This window comes from Diachasmimorpha longicaudata, chromosome 13 (assembly GCF_034640455.1).
Source record: "Diachasmimorpha longicaudata isolate KC_UGA_2023 chromosome 13, iyDiaLong2, whole genome shotgun sequence".
NCBI lineage: Eukaryota > Metazoa > Arthropoda > Insecta > Hymenoptera > Braconidae > Diachasmimorpha > Diachasmimorpha longicaudata.
The window spans coordinates 4,178,102-4,192,190 of NC_087237.1; the positions used below are offsets into that span (position 1 = coordinate 4,178,102).

Here is a 14,089-nt window from a genome sequence, read left to right on the forward strand (position 1 = left end):
AAGTTAAACCTGGATTAAGCAACCTGTGTCTTCCCACGGCTAATCTGCAGAGTGTCAAGATCACAACCAGGTACACTATAAAAAATTTCACCTTCCCGCGCTTTCTCATCGTCCACCTCTGGTACAAAAAAATCCAACAACCATGTCACCTGACGCCCTCATACACCGACACATTCAGACCCATCCCATTTGTCCTATTACGGTCTTTCCACCGAAATACGTGAGATGATGATCAAAGTCCCACGTGTGACGCCTCCACGAACCTCAAAGACCTTTATCGCTTCAGGAGTTCATTTTCCCGAAGAAAATTGAGAAATTTTTTTTCTTCACTCTCTTCAATTATTTATTATTTATTTATCAATATTTTCCGGGGAGTGACAATTCGATTTTCCTGGCATTTCGATGGACAAAATGGAAAGGCATTTCTTCAAGGTGAGAATACACCTTTTTGTCGGTTTTGAGGTGAGCTGTACCATGTGTATATACCACATAACGGCACCTTTTCCCACCCATATACCTTTTCCTTTCCCCCTGACTCAATGCTCACAACTCGCGAGATCAGTCGAGCGTCAGAGTGCGTCAGATTCTGACGATCTCGTCACGTTTTTCAATACTTCATCTGTATTATTATTATTTGTATTTTTTTTCTTTATCCCTCCAAAGTTTGACGGCAAAGTTGGTGCAATGGGTGAGTCAGTGACACGCACAAAGATTAATCGAAATGGATCTTGGGAAAATTCTATTAAGATAGTGTACACAATGCCCGGGGATTCTGCAGGTGATGGATTTCACCGTCAGGAACCCAATCACTATCGTATGCCGTGTTTCTTTTGCTGGATTCATTTCACGTACTGTGGAAATAGGGTTTGACCAGATGAGAGTGGATTAAAATGCAAATTTTTTATTTCAAGATGTTGGGGCGTTTTTACTTGCAAAGCCAGTTAATGGAGTTTTAATCTAATTCCGAGTTTCTTTTTTTATTCTTCAGGGAACGAAAGGCAATGCTGTATTGCGCTGCTAGTCATTGTAAGTTGAAGTTTTTATTTTCAAGGTGATGTGATCACTTTGAATGTCGCGAAATTGAACAGTTGTTCCATCGTTTTTTTATCGGAGCTCTATTTAACTCCCTTTCCCTTTTTTTCCAGTCTCTCCTGATGCTGGTAAACGCTGGGGATATGATGCGGAAGAGTATAGTATACGATAAGAACACCCCAGACCTATTCTACTGCCCCCAGCACAAGCCAACGGGCTTCGAGAAGATGATAGTCAGAGCGAAACCCCTGTCCAGGCTCTGCCAGTTTGCGGGTGGGCCCATCCCCGAGGATTACAAAAGTGACTGTTACAATGACGTTGATGAAACCGAGTACGCTTGTAAAGAGAAGTACAGGATTATGGTAAGTCCAGGATGAGGATATCCCCTGGTACGTGCACACGATGCCCTCCCTCCCCCGCACACGAGCCTTTTTGCCACTTCATAACGATCTGTCGAGTCTCGATGGAGAGAAACCCCTGACGATCGATTAATTCGCCAACAAGAGCTTTTAATAGTAATACGGGTGTGAAAAAATTCAACAGAAAGACCTAGTGCTTTCTCTAGGAAACTGTAGTGATTTTTTTATTATTTCACAGTTTCAATGAACTACGTGAGAGAAAGCGCTAGGATGGTTTTATTTAATGTTTTTCATGTCCGTATCGGTGCTGGTTTTGTTCGTTTCAGAAACGCTTGAAGGAATTGGAAGCTGAGAAGGCCATCTCCAACGACGATATATCGCCAGATTTTTGAAAATAAAGAAACTCACTGTTTTTTAACTTCATAAATAAAATGAATAACTCGTTCACAGTACAGTGAAATCCTTGGAAAAGGGCTTTAGAGAGCAATATATTTAGCGATTCTCTGAATAATTAACAAAATAAAACAATTGAGACATTAATCCACAGTGTGATGTGTTATTTCTTAACTGGATATAAGTAATATCATATTTTATTTATCGTAACGGGAGGCAATACTACTGATTCATAACAAAATAACGCAGCTTGCGATGCTAACATTCCTGAATTAATAATTTAGTATAATCAACTTAGAACTGTTTTTGTAGTCTATAAAAGTAGTTTATATACAATTGTTTGATGTACTCTTACTCTACTTGAATGTCGATACAATTTCTCCTTCGTATTGTGGGATTATCATTCCTTATTCTCCATAAATGTTCGTATACGGGGAGAGAAACGATTATAATATCACAAAACTTATTTCTTCGCAAAGGTACCGTCTCTTGAGAACTAACGGGAGCAAGGATTCCGTGAAATGTCGTGACATAAACGTGAACATTTTAAGATGGAGTGAGACTTTCTTCACGCACCAAAAATTTTTCTAGAAAATTACCAGCGAAGCGGAAAACCGTTCGTGTCCATTTCCAATATCTTTCCTTCTCAATAAATAGCTCGGTACTGAATGAAGATGGAAAATTTTTTATTAGTACATTTTTTGCACAGCTTACGCCCTTTTGTAAAAAAGTTATCACACAATTTTTTTTTTATACTCCTCAACTATCACAAACTTTTCTAAAATAAAATATCTCCTTTGAAGAAACGAAGAAATTTTTTTTATGACATTCTATCGTTTTCTCTCGATGTACAATCCTCTAGTAGTATCTATCAACTTATTTGTTTATAAAATTATCACCGTACAAAAAATTTATGTACAACGAATGAGAAAAATCAGCTGCATTTGCGATATACTAGCTGAACCCATTGGACTCGTACGTCTAGCACAGGTGGTACGTAACTACTCAAGTATAAATATTATTTGTTCGTATGAATATTCAGTTGAATAAATTGATTGTGACATTTACAAATGTAATCATGCCGAAGGAGATCCGGTGGGGTATCAGAGCGCTCGATATTTTTACGTTAAAGTTATCTGCATGATGGAGATAGAGCGTATTATGTTTATTAGGTACCCAGCAGATCCTCTTGGATGGAAAAATTATTAATACTCATACGTTGAAAATTTTTGCAGATGCGACTGCATCCACCTGGAAGTGACACCCCATACAACGGTACCAGGCTCTCTAAATTCTTGGACCACGATAAAAAAGTCCACATCAAAGTGAAACCACAGTGATGCATTGAAAATCACGAGTCATTAAGGGTGTAAATAGGGCTGAATATTTAATAGAAGGCTGAGATGACTTTCATGCTTTATCAGAGGATTTTCTGGAATTCTCTGCGTTTTTATGGGGCCTTAAAAATTATTTTCCCAGAAACATCACCTAACTAGAAATTAAATGGCTAATAATAATATTTAAAACGATTTTTCCCAACTGTGAGTAGAAGCTGCCGTAACTAATTTCTTCGATGACCAGAGAGTGACCGTAATTTTAAAAAGATTTTTTTAATTGCAGAAGTGATGAATACATCTGACTACTGATTAATTACGTACCATTTTGTAAATCAATGAAAAATTCGTTATTATTTACAATTTTATACTGAAATCTCAGTGATTTTGTCTGCAAAACTCCGCGTTCCACATAAAGACATCTTTTTAAAATAAAATTCTTAAAAGTCTGTACATAACAACTACAGTCCATACTAACATTTAAAAGTTCGGTGTTCCATACAACACAAATTGAAAATATAAATAACTGTTACTATACATCCACTATTTATGAATTTGTAAATAAATCCCACAGAATGTTTCGATCAGTTCAACTTCTCAGAATCATCGAAGAATTGGATGGAAAATTTCAAAACAATTCCACAGACCGACAATTAATAAATAGTCAATAATTCTCCTCATTTCCATTTTTCAAACGAAATCCGGAGAATAAAATTTTGTACACAACCAAAGCGCTCGCATTCCAATCAATAACTGTTCAATTGATCTTTAAAAATCGGACAAATAAATATGATTTAAATCATTCAAACCCATCCATGAAGATTCCATTCACTGAATTTCGTCGAAAGCCACTCCTGAACCATCTCAAACATCTCCAAGAATTCCTTTGTCCTTCACCCCAGCACAAATCGAAAATCCCAAGTCCAGAAGATGTAAACCCCTTGACCCTCCCACAAATAAAATCCTCGCAATAAAGACCACCCCTCCACAAATATAATGCACCTGTTACATCTCTCCTCCCCCCCCCCCCCCCACCGAACCCCTAAAAACCTTCATATTTACAATATAAGTTTCCCACCATTGGAAGCCCGAATTTGTGCAACTTGTTCAGGCGTAAGTATCAATTTACTGCCATTCGGAAGTGCTAGAGCATAATGACTACCCGTCTCATTAACAACAACAACCAGCTGTGTGCCCCCACCAATTGTCGGTTTTTCCACTGCTTTAGGTTTAATAGGTGTTATCGATATTCCCCCCTGATTCATACGCTGTATAATCTGCGGCGACAGTACACTCTTTCCCGGCACTGTAACCTCAGACGTTATCACTGGCTTCTGCTTACCCCCCTGGGTCCTCTGGCCCATATTTTTTACCACCGATTTTTCAGTGATAATCATTTCAATCTCATCATCACTATCACTCAGAACAATCAACGACGTGGTTTTCGCAGTTGATTTTCCAACACTAGGGGGTACATTCCTGCCAAGAGCCACCTGGGGCCTCACAGCAGGCCTGGGACCACGGGGCATAATCCTAGCAGTCGATAGTGGCATTCGATTTCGCACCGGTCTGGGTGCACCCCTGAACGGTACAGAGGAACTTCTGATCACAGCCCCAACAGGATGTTGGGGTCTTATTTGTTGTGGACCAACTGCGCGAATCTGCAAGTCTCTGTTTGGCTGTCGTGGCCCAGGTTGCGTGCCAAGTCCCTGCATAGCCCCTGGATACGACACCGTCATCGATGGCATCATTCCATGGTACTGCATGTAGTTGGTGGTGGGCGGTTGCATGTACGCCTGCTGCATCATCTGGCCCCCCTGTATTACCATCGGCTGGAGATTCGATGGATTTGGATATGGTGAACGATACTGAGTCACATGGGGCATAATATAACCACCAGGACCTGGTATATAACTCTGTATATAATTTTGTTGCTGTACTGGTGGAACAACTGATAGCATTGGTGGTTGATGCTGAGGATTATCCTGCGGCATCACTACGTAATTAACAGGACCATTACCCGTATTGACTAGAACGTAGTTCTGCTGCACACCACTGTTCGATGAATTATCAGGTGTACCACTTGCAATTGTATCGATTATTGGCCCCTCGTCCTTTATATCCAATTCCGAATGAACACTCGTTATTTTTATTTTATTCACTGGACGATTGGGGGTTGCATTAGGCAATGAATTTATTCGGGTTTTTGCCTCGGTACTAATTGAATCAGTTGCTGGGTGGAGGGTTGTTGAACCGTGAGAATTTATTGTCTGTAATTTATTGTGCTGTGATTTGTTGCGTTTACTCGGGCTAGAGCGCTTTCGCTGACGTTTGCGAGAACCTGGAAGGATCCAGTCTTGATCGGAATCCTCGGCAGTTGATTCCTCACCGATTTGACGAGGTCGTGGAGCAGTTATTTCCACCGGCGGGGATACTGCACCTGTGGTGGGGGTGGAATGTGACTCGATGTCCTGGTCACCGGGTTCAGAGTCCTCTGAAGAGGTGAAGAATGGCTCCATGTACGAGGAAATACCTCGACGACGCAGCACTCGAGCCGTCTCCCGCTCTGGGCCTGGAAGGGGGAAGATTGGACTATTTGAAGTGTCTTTTCTTTTTTGTTTCTCTTCAGACAATTGTAATAATAAATTTGATAGCTAGAAAACTGACATTTTTTCGTTTCCTCGGTCAAGGGGTCAGCAAACTGATGGATAAAGTTGAGAATCTCGCTTTCTATGTAATTTATACCTTTCAAAGAACTTTTAAAGAAATATTTGACCCAGTTAAAGGGACCCGGGATAATACAGAAGTCAAATTAGTTTAATAGGAATTAAGAGTAGCACCTACCATTGTTCTCTTCATCAGGATCTTTCTTCTCGATCTTAATTTTCACTCCTCCCTCAGCGACTGGTTGTCCCTCCATGCTGGATTGTGACAACGTGTCACCATTAGCAAGCAAAGGACATCCCTGCGATCCAATAATCCATGTATTAGAACCCTTCTCCCCATCAGCTGGCTGGCCCCCATTTTCTTTATCACTGTCATGAATTTATTATCGATAAATATAACACCGATACAAATCAAATAACAAACCACTTACCCCTCCTGATACTTAGTCCACTCCTCCTGCAATTTCTCCTTAGCTTCAATCTTCGATCGACTCAGAGTCGCCTCAATTTTCTCCATTTTCGCGATCAAGGATTTAAGCTTCTTTATCAACTGAAGCTCGCAAGCCACCGTTCCCTAAAATTTTCATCAATTTACGAATACAATTACCAAAAAAGAGATTAGTACACTGAGAAAAAAGAATGTAGTTCTGCCGGTCAAATATTTTTCGGACAAGCATTTTACTACAGCTACCTTGAATGGAATTTTCGGACAATTGATTGACCGAAGCAAATACGATTGGCAAAATTATATATATTTTTTTTCAGTGTATTCTTTATGTCTTACAGGTCCCTCGGGATAATTCAGTGCAATGAAACACGCCACCAGATCCCTCAGTGCATCCAAACTATCAGATACCAACCGGAAACTCGATTCCCCCAGGTCGGTTATCATACGTTTGAACTCCTCAATTTCCCTCTTCGACGCAGCCCTCGTCGCATCACTATTCAATTCCATATCGGGACTATTGATATCATCTGCGTTGTGTGTCGTGTCACTAATGCATTCGCCGATATTATTTTCCGAAGTCGTTGACTCCTCCAGCTCCTTCCTCGCATCCCCACAGCCCTCAGCTTTCCCTCCCTCACCCCTCGGTGATTCAGTCTCGATGATTTTCTCATTATCACTCTTCGACATCTCTGCCGAATTCTTCGAAAGTTCTGAGTTTGCGATCTGCTTCTCATGAATTTTCTCATCATCTGTTTTCGAGCAGCTGGAGACATCCTCCCGCAGGGGCTGAGTCTCCTGCTCCTCCCGAACAAGTGAATCATCACTAGCTTGAGAGGATGACGGAGGTTCAGCGTTGGGCTGTTCATCTTTATCCATTTTCTCATCACCCTTCAGCCCTTCGAGTGCGTTGTCCTGGTGATTCTCATCGTCCTCGTTAATTTCCTCCTTTTCCTCGTCCTTCCTCTCCTCATCAATGTTTTTCCTATCGTCCACCTGCACCTCCCTCCCATCATCGTTTTTATCCTCCTGCTCTGTCAGCTCAATCTTCTCTTTATCACTCTTAGCTGTACGTTTTCTCGATTTATTCGGCAATTTCCCATACCTCCAGCTCTTTCTTTTTCTCTTAACCATTTTCTTGTCACTCACCACTTCAGCCTTCGGCTTCGTATCCTTCTTTTCATGTTTAAGACTCAGTAAAATCTTATTATCTAGACAGTGACGATACACGCGAACATCGTTATCCAAGAAAATTGGAAAATAAATGTATCTCGCACCATGTCTGTCCTTACCAAGTACCATTTCACTGTCATCATCTAAATAATTTCTAACAATTTCATCCTGCAACGATCGTCGCGAGTGTATCAAAGTATCACAGACTGTTTTAAGTAGCCAAACCCTCTCCCTCAGGCTCAATTTGTCGAATTTACGGTCACTTATGAGCTCAGCCTGGGGAAATAATTTCCAAAATTCTGGCTCAACACCAATTGTCTCCAAAACTTTGACACTGTCACCATCCTTACTCTGATAAACTTTGAACCAACCGAGGGCCTTTTGTGTTAGTAAATTCGTCCAAAATTGATACGGCATCGGTGGCATAGTTCGCAGTTTGGATTTTGGCATTGGTGGAGACAACAGAGATGTCATGATACTGGCGAGTTGTTTGGATGCCTTTGGCATTAATAGCATTCTCTCCATTTCGTACATCGACAGGTGTTGTATACCCAGTGTCTCCTTTGCGAGACATAAAAATTGATACATCTGGGGTATCTCCCACATACTGGCTATCTCATCGGCGAGATTCTCAGACAATTGAGGGGGTCCCTCTGAATTCTTTTCGTCCTCATCCTGACCCCCTCCCATATTTGTCTCCTCGGACATTTTGATAATTGTTCGCTGAAATTAAAATCAAGGGGTTGACGAGGGTTTTACGGACAGAGGGGTGAGTTGGATGGCATCAGAATCCCCAAGTTTTATCGGACGGTTGGAATTCTTTCCAATTTATTGATGGCGGTTTTTAATTAATTTAAAGTGTTTTAAAAGGCGCGTGTGAAAAAAAATTCGTTGGGATTTCAGCCCTGACGGTTTGTCGAGACATGTCTGATTGAAAAATTCAACAGATTTTATTTCAACCTTTTAAATAAATGAAAAATCTAGAAGAATGTGTTACGTGAAAAATATATATTTAAAATTTGAGAAAAAATTTGGAAAAATTCCAAGGCTTTCCTTTATTTATAACATAATTTTTATGCAATTATTTCATTATTTCTGCGGTAATTCTCAAAGTTTCCGCATTACCACCGTTTTCTCGGCATAATTAATCGATTGACATTCAGGGACTAACAATGTCAACATTTCGCCCACTGATGATATAAAAAAAATGAGGGACATTTCTAGATCACAATGTCACGCGACTAAAAATGTAAAAAATTTTCAGCGTTACCGATAACCACTAATGTTTGTTATGTAATTATTTAGCGGTGATCATTAAAGTCCATCACGAATACAGCGGAGGTGTATTTACATTAACCATTACGCAATATTCATCGTACGATTTTATCTGGAGCTTTTGCGGACTCCAAAAATACTAAATAGCAAAAATGGCGCTGAGGTTTAACAAAAATGATCAATAGGGATGAACAACGATCGAATATTGATGTATTCTGCTGTGCAAATAAACCGAGTGGCCGTTTATTCGTGCTATTAATTACCTCTGTAGTGTGTGAGGATCAATATTGCCTCAGCACATCCACTCAACTCCAGATCAACGTTTGCGCTAATGATTGAAGTGCGATGAGTATTTCCTGCATTAAATATACCCTAAAATGTCATTACAGAGGTGGAACTAGACGGATCCATCGCATTCCCTAATATCGTGAGCCAGTAAACGCAATGAAAAAATTAAATGTAAACATCTGTTTTTTCCCAGAAATTTTCTCGCAAAATTATGCAGCTTCCCCGGACATTTTTTAATTGACATTTAATTATAGAAGGACAATCTTAATTATTTTTTGTTCGATAGAACGAGACGAGAATTTTCCTAGAAACCCTAGTAAATTTCTATAAAATTTTGCAGAGATCATCCTCACCAATTATCTCATACATGAATATTAAAAAATTCCACAGCAATCCCCACTAAATATTTACCTCGCATTGACCCTATCATGCGATACCCAAACGACTGAAATAAAGGGTTACGAGTTGTCTATTTCTCCTATCGCACTCTCCACATCTTCAGTAAACGCTCTAGTGTACAAGTTTAAAACCGCAAAAGCGAACTGAGGCAGTGGCTTCAGTCTGAGGACACCCTCTCCAGGAGTGTCGCTCCTATTGAATAACCGAGCTGACAGTGGAGGGGTTGGAATGAAAAGTGAATCGGAAAACTCGACTGATTTACGATCTAGAAATGATAGTGATGCATCCAATGGGACTGTGGAAAAATCCAGCTCGGTGGACAGCAGCAGGTGGAAGGATACAGTGGTCACGAAAGCCTCCGGCCTGTTGATAAGGCAAAAGGACACCTGTCACTCCAATGGTCAACTATCAACATCGACCCCCATTGGCATCGTTACGAAAGCTCTGGAGAAGGTACTGGCACAAGTGTCAAGGGGCTTGTATCGTAAACAGCTCGATTCTTCTTTAATAACTCGTTAAAAATTTCTCGTCCGGATACTCGAGGCCCCGGGAGTCGAAGATATCGGAGTATAATTTTGGTGATTTCCGAACTAAATGCAAAAAATAAGTTACACTGAAGGATCTGGTGAAATCGATAGAGTTCTAGTGAATTTACTTCACTATCAAATTGTCGAATATTCAAACGTTTCAATAAATTTTTTCTCATGAATAATTTTCCCTTTAACAAAAGCTTCTTCAATAATCGTAGACAACTTCGCGGATAATTGTCGATCACCTTCACATCACCAACATTGGTAACATAATTCAGAAGGACTCGAACGAGATAAAAATCATCGGTTCCGCAATGACTACGGAAACATATCTAAGACGTGCTCGTGCTTTTCGTAATGAGCTTAATCAGGTAAACGACGAGAGAAGGAACGGCCATCGGCTTTTAGACAGAAAAGAATCCACGGAAACATTCCAACCGTTCTCTATTAACTCCGTACATTTGCAAAATCCGTACAAAAGTACCCAGAAATTTGAGGGCTGGAGAAGTGTTCAAAATGAAGCTGTTAAACTTCGCCCAGGTTTCCTCCAAAAGGTACTGTTCAGTTGGATGAACAGAAAAGTTGATGGAGAATTTCACAAAGTGCAATTTAAATTATTTCCAGACACTGGATGGTATGTCAGTTAAGAGAAGTACAGAATCACGAGTACGGAAGGATTATGAGAAAGGGGAGTATTTTACGAAGAGTCATCACTTGCAGGCCTGTTGGAAAAACTTTCGACATTTGGAATTTACGGAACAGTATTGTGCTAATAGCAGTCTTCATGGGTTGAAATACGTTGGAGACAAGGGCCTTCATATCGTGGAAAGGTAATTCCAATAATGAATTAGATGATAACGTTGGTGGAATATTACATTATACATCGCGTGTGGTTCATGATGCACATTGAATAAAAATGAAATTAGTTTAATTAATTGTTCCCTCATGACTTTACTCTTCTCCTGGAGAATCGAACAGGAATTAATAACTCAGGCAAAATGTATTCGCAAATAAATGTCATCGTGAAGAGGTCGATTATTGAAATTTAACAAAATATTCTGGTTACAAACCGGCTTTTCCAACTAGGCTCTTCTGGATCCTCGCATTCGTGTGTGCTGTTCTCACAGCTGCCTACTTCATCTGGCACCTCTACCAGAAGTGGCAGAACTCCCCCATTATAATTTCCATAAGTCCCGAACCTGTTGCACTGACAGAGTTTCCATTTCCATCAGTCACTGTTTGCAATATGAATAACGCTAATCGAGAGGAAGCTAATCGCATCAACAGAGGGTGACAATCCAAACACAATCATTATCATTCCCATAAAACGGAGAAATGAATTGAAAAAAAAATGTGAATTGTCACAGGAATGACACTGTCGAGAAGCTTCTGCTTGAGGACATCTGTAATTTCCAAAATACTTCTATGGACAATGACGTCGTTGGCTCCGCTGATTGGAGCAATGTTCTCCGTTTCATGCTCAACGTGAGTAATTAAAAAACCTAATCTCTCGATGTGTGAAAAAAACTAAAGTATAAGAATTTATTCAAAGGTATCTCAACCCTGCGAAGAACTGCTGCGCTATTGCTTCTGGCACCAAAACGTAACCGAATGCGACAGAATTTTCAATCCAATTCTCACCGATGAGGGTTTGTGTTGCAATTTCAACGCCGTCCACAGAAAATATTTATTCTACAATCCGTAAGTATCGTAGAAGTAAAGAATATTCGAGAAATAAATCAATTCCTCTACCTAAGACTGGAGTGGAACGACTTGAACATAAAATACGACTTTGAAACGATTGATTGGAAGCCGGAGAGTGGCTACAATACATCAGTAGCACCTGACACACAGCCTTGGCGACCCTACGGTGCTGGGAGATATCTAGGATTAACAATAGTTCTAGATGCCAAGTTAAAGCAGTACTACTGCTCATCAACAGCCAGCGTTGGCTTTAAACTCCTTCTCCACAGCCCCATAGAAACTCCGAAAATCGCGGACTTCAGTCTTGCGATAAGTCCCGGTGTCGAAACCAACGTGATAATAACACCAAGGATATCATCGGCCAGCTGGTCGATTCTCTCGTTACCGAGGAAGAAGAGGAAGTGCTATTTCACTACTGAACGAAAGCTCAAGTACTATCGAACCTACACTGAGAGAAATTGTCTTCTGGAGTGCGAGGCCAATTTCACCCAGAGTCAATGCCATTGTGTCCAGTATTACATGCCAAGTACGTAAAAAGTTGAGTTTGAACCTGAAATTCAGCCGAGTATTTGCAGAACTTGTCGAAGTTGTTGTTTGTTGCATTCAAGAATCAGCGAATACTCCTATTTGTGGTAAAAAGGATGACAAATGTGCGAGGGATGCTAGATTGCTCATGGAAAATAATCTTTATGACGATGAAGAAGCTTTAGATCGACTCAATCGATCAGAATCGTAAGTAGAAGAGAGATATAAATAGAGATATTATGCCCTTGAAATAAAAAATATTACAATTCGATGAACCCTTCATCCAAACAAATCTCAATAGAAGTTTCCAAGCAGAAGCTTTGATAAAAATTAATTGACAAATTAATTGACAATTGTACACAGACCCAGTTGTAACTGCTGGCCAGCGTGTTTCGAGACTAACTACGAGACCCAAATATCGCAGAGTAAATTATCTAACGCGTTTGTCATCGATGAATTGTACCTCAATAACACGGATCAAAAATACTTCACGTAATTATCAATCAATTCATTTTGTCATTTGTAGCCAGGTCTCCTGGCAAGACCGTTGATTCTGTTGTATTAATTTAGGGAAAACATGGCTGTGGTCCACCTCTACTTCGTCGAATCTCAATTTCCGAATTTAGTTAAGAGCGAGCTGTTCGGATTTATCGAATTCTTATGTAAGTTGAATTGCTCTGACAATGTTTCTAGGAATTTTGCTGAGATTCTCATGCCTCTGCTGTCATTAGAATAAAAATTGTGAAAAAATGAAATAGAATTTTTAGTCCCATGAAACAACGATTAATAACAATTTCCCCTATCACGTAATCACTAAAGTCGTCACTTTATCATAGAAAACAATTGTCAACAATTGTCAATGTCGTAATTATTTTATGATTTTTAATTATTACGAATTCAATGAAGGACTGCATCGTCAAGATTGAGCTGCAAGTCTAGCTTATTGTGTTGTTCAATTGTTTCTATAGTTGATTACTCAATTTTGTCAAGGATAACAAAATATTTCTTGGATTTTAAATCTGGACTCATTCCAACAAAAATATTTATCTCATTAAATTGAGATTCATTAATATTTTTCAGTCATCTAATCACGACTTTTTGGTTATTGCTCCAGCAAATATAGGAGGACTTCTGGGTCTCTTCATGGGTTTTAGTTTTCTCTCAGTCGTGGAAATAATCTACTTCATGACTTTACGACTCTGGTGTCGGATAACCAAGGGTCCAGCGAAAAAACCCCAAAATGGTACATCGCTGATAAAAATTCACACCGAACCAAAAATTGTATATCCCTTCTCGCAATAATATATCACTACCTCGGGCATTATCTCCAATGCTTAACATGAATTTTACCACGATGTAAGTAATCAAAATAAACAAATGTGATGCAAACACTCGGATGCCAGAAAATATCGGCGTATTGATTTTCTCTACTGAAGAAATTGATATAAAAGTTTGTTGTTGTCATACCTCGATTGTTGCAACAGCAGCCAACGTCAGTATTTCAAATGTTCATCATCCTCAACTTCAATAGTTTGACATATCTCAGACAATTTGATAAAATTTACCATTGTATGTCCCGCAAGTCACACACGACCTACGGCATGACATGAAGCACTGGAAACGCTCTCGTCGTATGTGAGGTTTTCATCGCTCGCCGGTAGGTAGCGCTGATCGAAGCGGGAACTTTAAATTTCATTTTTTCAGATAAGAAGTATAACCTTAAAAAATTGACTTTGGAGTTGAATAAAATTACAAAAAAACTTGTGCGTTGATGAAAGATAACCACAAAATTTATCAGGTAACCAAAAATATTAAAAAATATAACAAAAAAAGGATGGAGAACCGTTTAAAAAATTTTAAGAACTGTAAATATGAGTCAGTGACATTCTTACCTGCCTGAAGTTCACTTCAAGGAGCCCAGTGCATTGAAAAATAGAAACATTCAGATAAATATTGACAGAATTAA

The 14,089-nt window shown here is 39.6% G+C and overlaps 4 protein-coding genes across 9 annotated transcripts in view; 2 read left to right on the forward strand and 2 right to left on the reverse strand.

The window, feature by feature from the left end:
- LOC135168289 (uncharacterized) overlaps positions 1-606 on the reverse strand; it is a 4,296-nt gene extending 3,690 nt beyond the window's left edge. Inside the window, exon 1 of one of the 2 annotated variants that reach the window (XM_064132321.1) lies at positions 24-606. In XM_064132321.1, coding sequence (XP_063988391.1) covers positions 24-109 — 86 coding nt within the window. In that variant the 5' untranslated portion in view covers positions 110-606. The remainder of the gene's footprint in view (positions 1-23) is intronic. The other variant, XM_064132322.1, reaches the window with a different exon arrangement.
- LOC135168298 (uncharacterized) overlaps positions 1-3,195 on the forward strand; it is a 9,181-nt gene extending 5,986 nt beyond the window's left edge. The window contains exons 1-4 of one of the 3 annotated variants that reach the window (XM_064132331.1): positions 459-688; positions 989-1,026; positions 1,146-1,394; positions 3,020-3,195. In XM_064132331.1, the coding sequence (XP_063988401.1) occupies positions 475-688; positions 989-1,026; positions 1,146-1,394; positions 3,020-3,124 (606 nt within the window). In that variant the 5' untranslated portion in view covers positions 459-474 and the 3' untranslated portion in view covers positions 3,125-3,195. Of the gene's footprint in view, positions 1-458; positions 689-988; positions 1,027-1,145; positions 1,395-1,717; positions 1,932-3,019 lie in introns of those variants that run through there. The other 2 variants (XM_064132332.1, XM_064132333.1) reach the window with 2 other exon arrangements.
- On the reverse strand, positions 1,852-13,740 carry LOC135168264 (uncharacterized). The gene is made up of 5 exons (XM_064132263.1): positions 13,591-13,740; positions 6,569-8,125; positions 6,216-6,358; positions 5,963-6,153; positions 1,852-5,690 (listed from the first exon to the last, which is right to left on the reverse strand). The coding sequence occupies exons 2-5, from the start codon at positions 8,108-8,110 to the stop codon at positions 4,177-4,179; spliced, it is 3,390 nt and encodes a 1,129-aa protein (XP_063988333.1). The 5' UTR covers positions 8,111-8,125; positions 13,591-13,740; the 3' UTR covers positions 1,852-4,176.
- LOC135168267 (pickpocket protein 28-like) lies at positions 9,265-13,520 on the forward strand. Of its 3 annotated transcripts, none has more exons than XM_064132267.1 (11): positions 9,265-9,817; positions 10,113-10,448; positions 10,498-10,724; positions 10,981-11,184; positions 11,262-11,379; positions 11,447-11,595; positions 11,652-12,124; positions 12,207-12,330; positions 12,487-12,615; positions 12,694-12,785; positions 13,238-13,520. In XM_064132267.1, the coding sequence occupies exons 1-11, from the start codon at positions 9,593-9,595 to the stop codon at positions 13,423-13,425; spliced, it is 2,265 nt and encodes a 754-aa protein (XP_063988337.1). In that variant the 5' UTR covers positions 9,265-9,592; the 3' UTR covers positions 13,426-13,520. The 3 variants fall into 3 exon arrangements, with proteins under 3 accessions (XP_063988337.1, XP_063988338.1, XP_063988339.1); XM_064132268.1 differs by having other exon boundaries at positions 10,519-10,724; XM_064132269.1 differs by having other exon boundaries at positions 9,714-9,817; positions 10,095-10,448.
- Positions 13,741-14,089: the final 349 nt, after the last annotated feature.

Excerpts from the sequence above, each read along its gene's own strand:
- LOC135168264 (XM_064132263.1), bottom strand. The coding sequence starts at position 8,110 with ATGTCCGAGGAGACAAATATGGGAGGGGGTCAGGATGAGGACGAAAAG. Across the intron at positions 6,359-6,568 it reads TGAATTATCCCGAGGGACCT|GGAACGGTGGCTTGCGAGCT; the intron begins GTAAGACATAAA and ends TGAAAATTTTAG. Across the intron at positions 6,154-6,215 it reads TGGACTAAGTATCAGGAGGG|TGATAAAGAAAATGGGGGCC; the intron begins GTAAGTGGTTTG and ends AATTCATGACAG.
- LOC135168267 (XM_064132267.1), top strand. The coding sequence starts at position 9,593 with ATGAAAAGTGAATCGGAAAACTCGACTGATTTACGATCTAGAAATGAT. Across the intron at positions 9,818-10,112 it reads TTACGAAAGCTCTGGAGAAG|ACAACTTCGCGGATAATTGT; the intron begins GTACTGGCACAA and ends CAATAATCGTAG. Across the intron at positions 12,125-12,206 it reads TGTCCAGTATTACATGCCAA|AATCAGCGAATACTCCTATT; the intron begins GTACGTAAAAAG and ends GTTGCATTCAAG.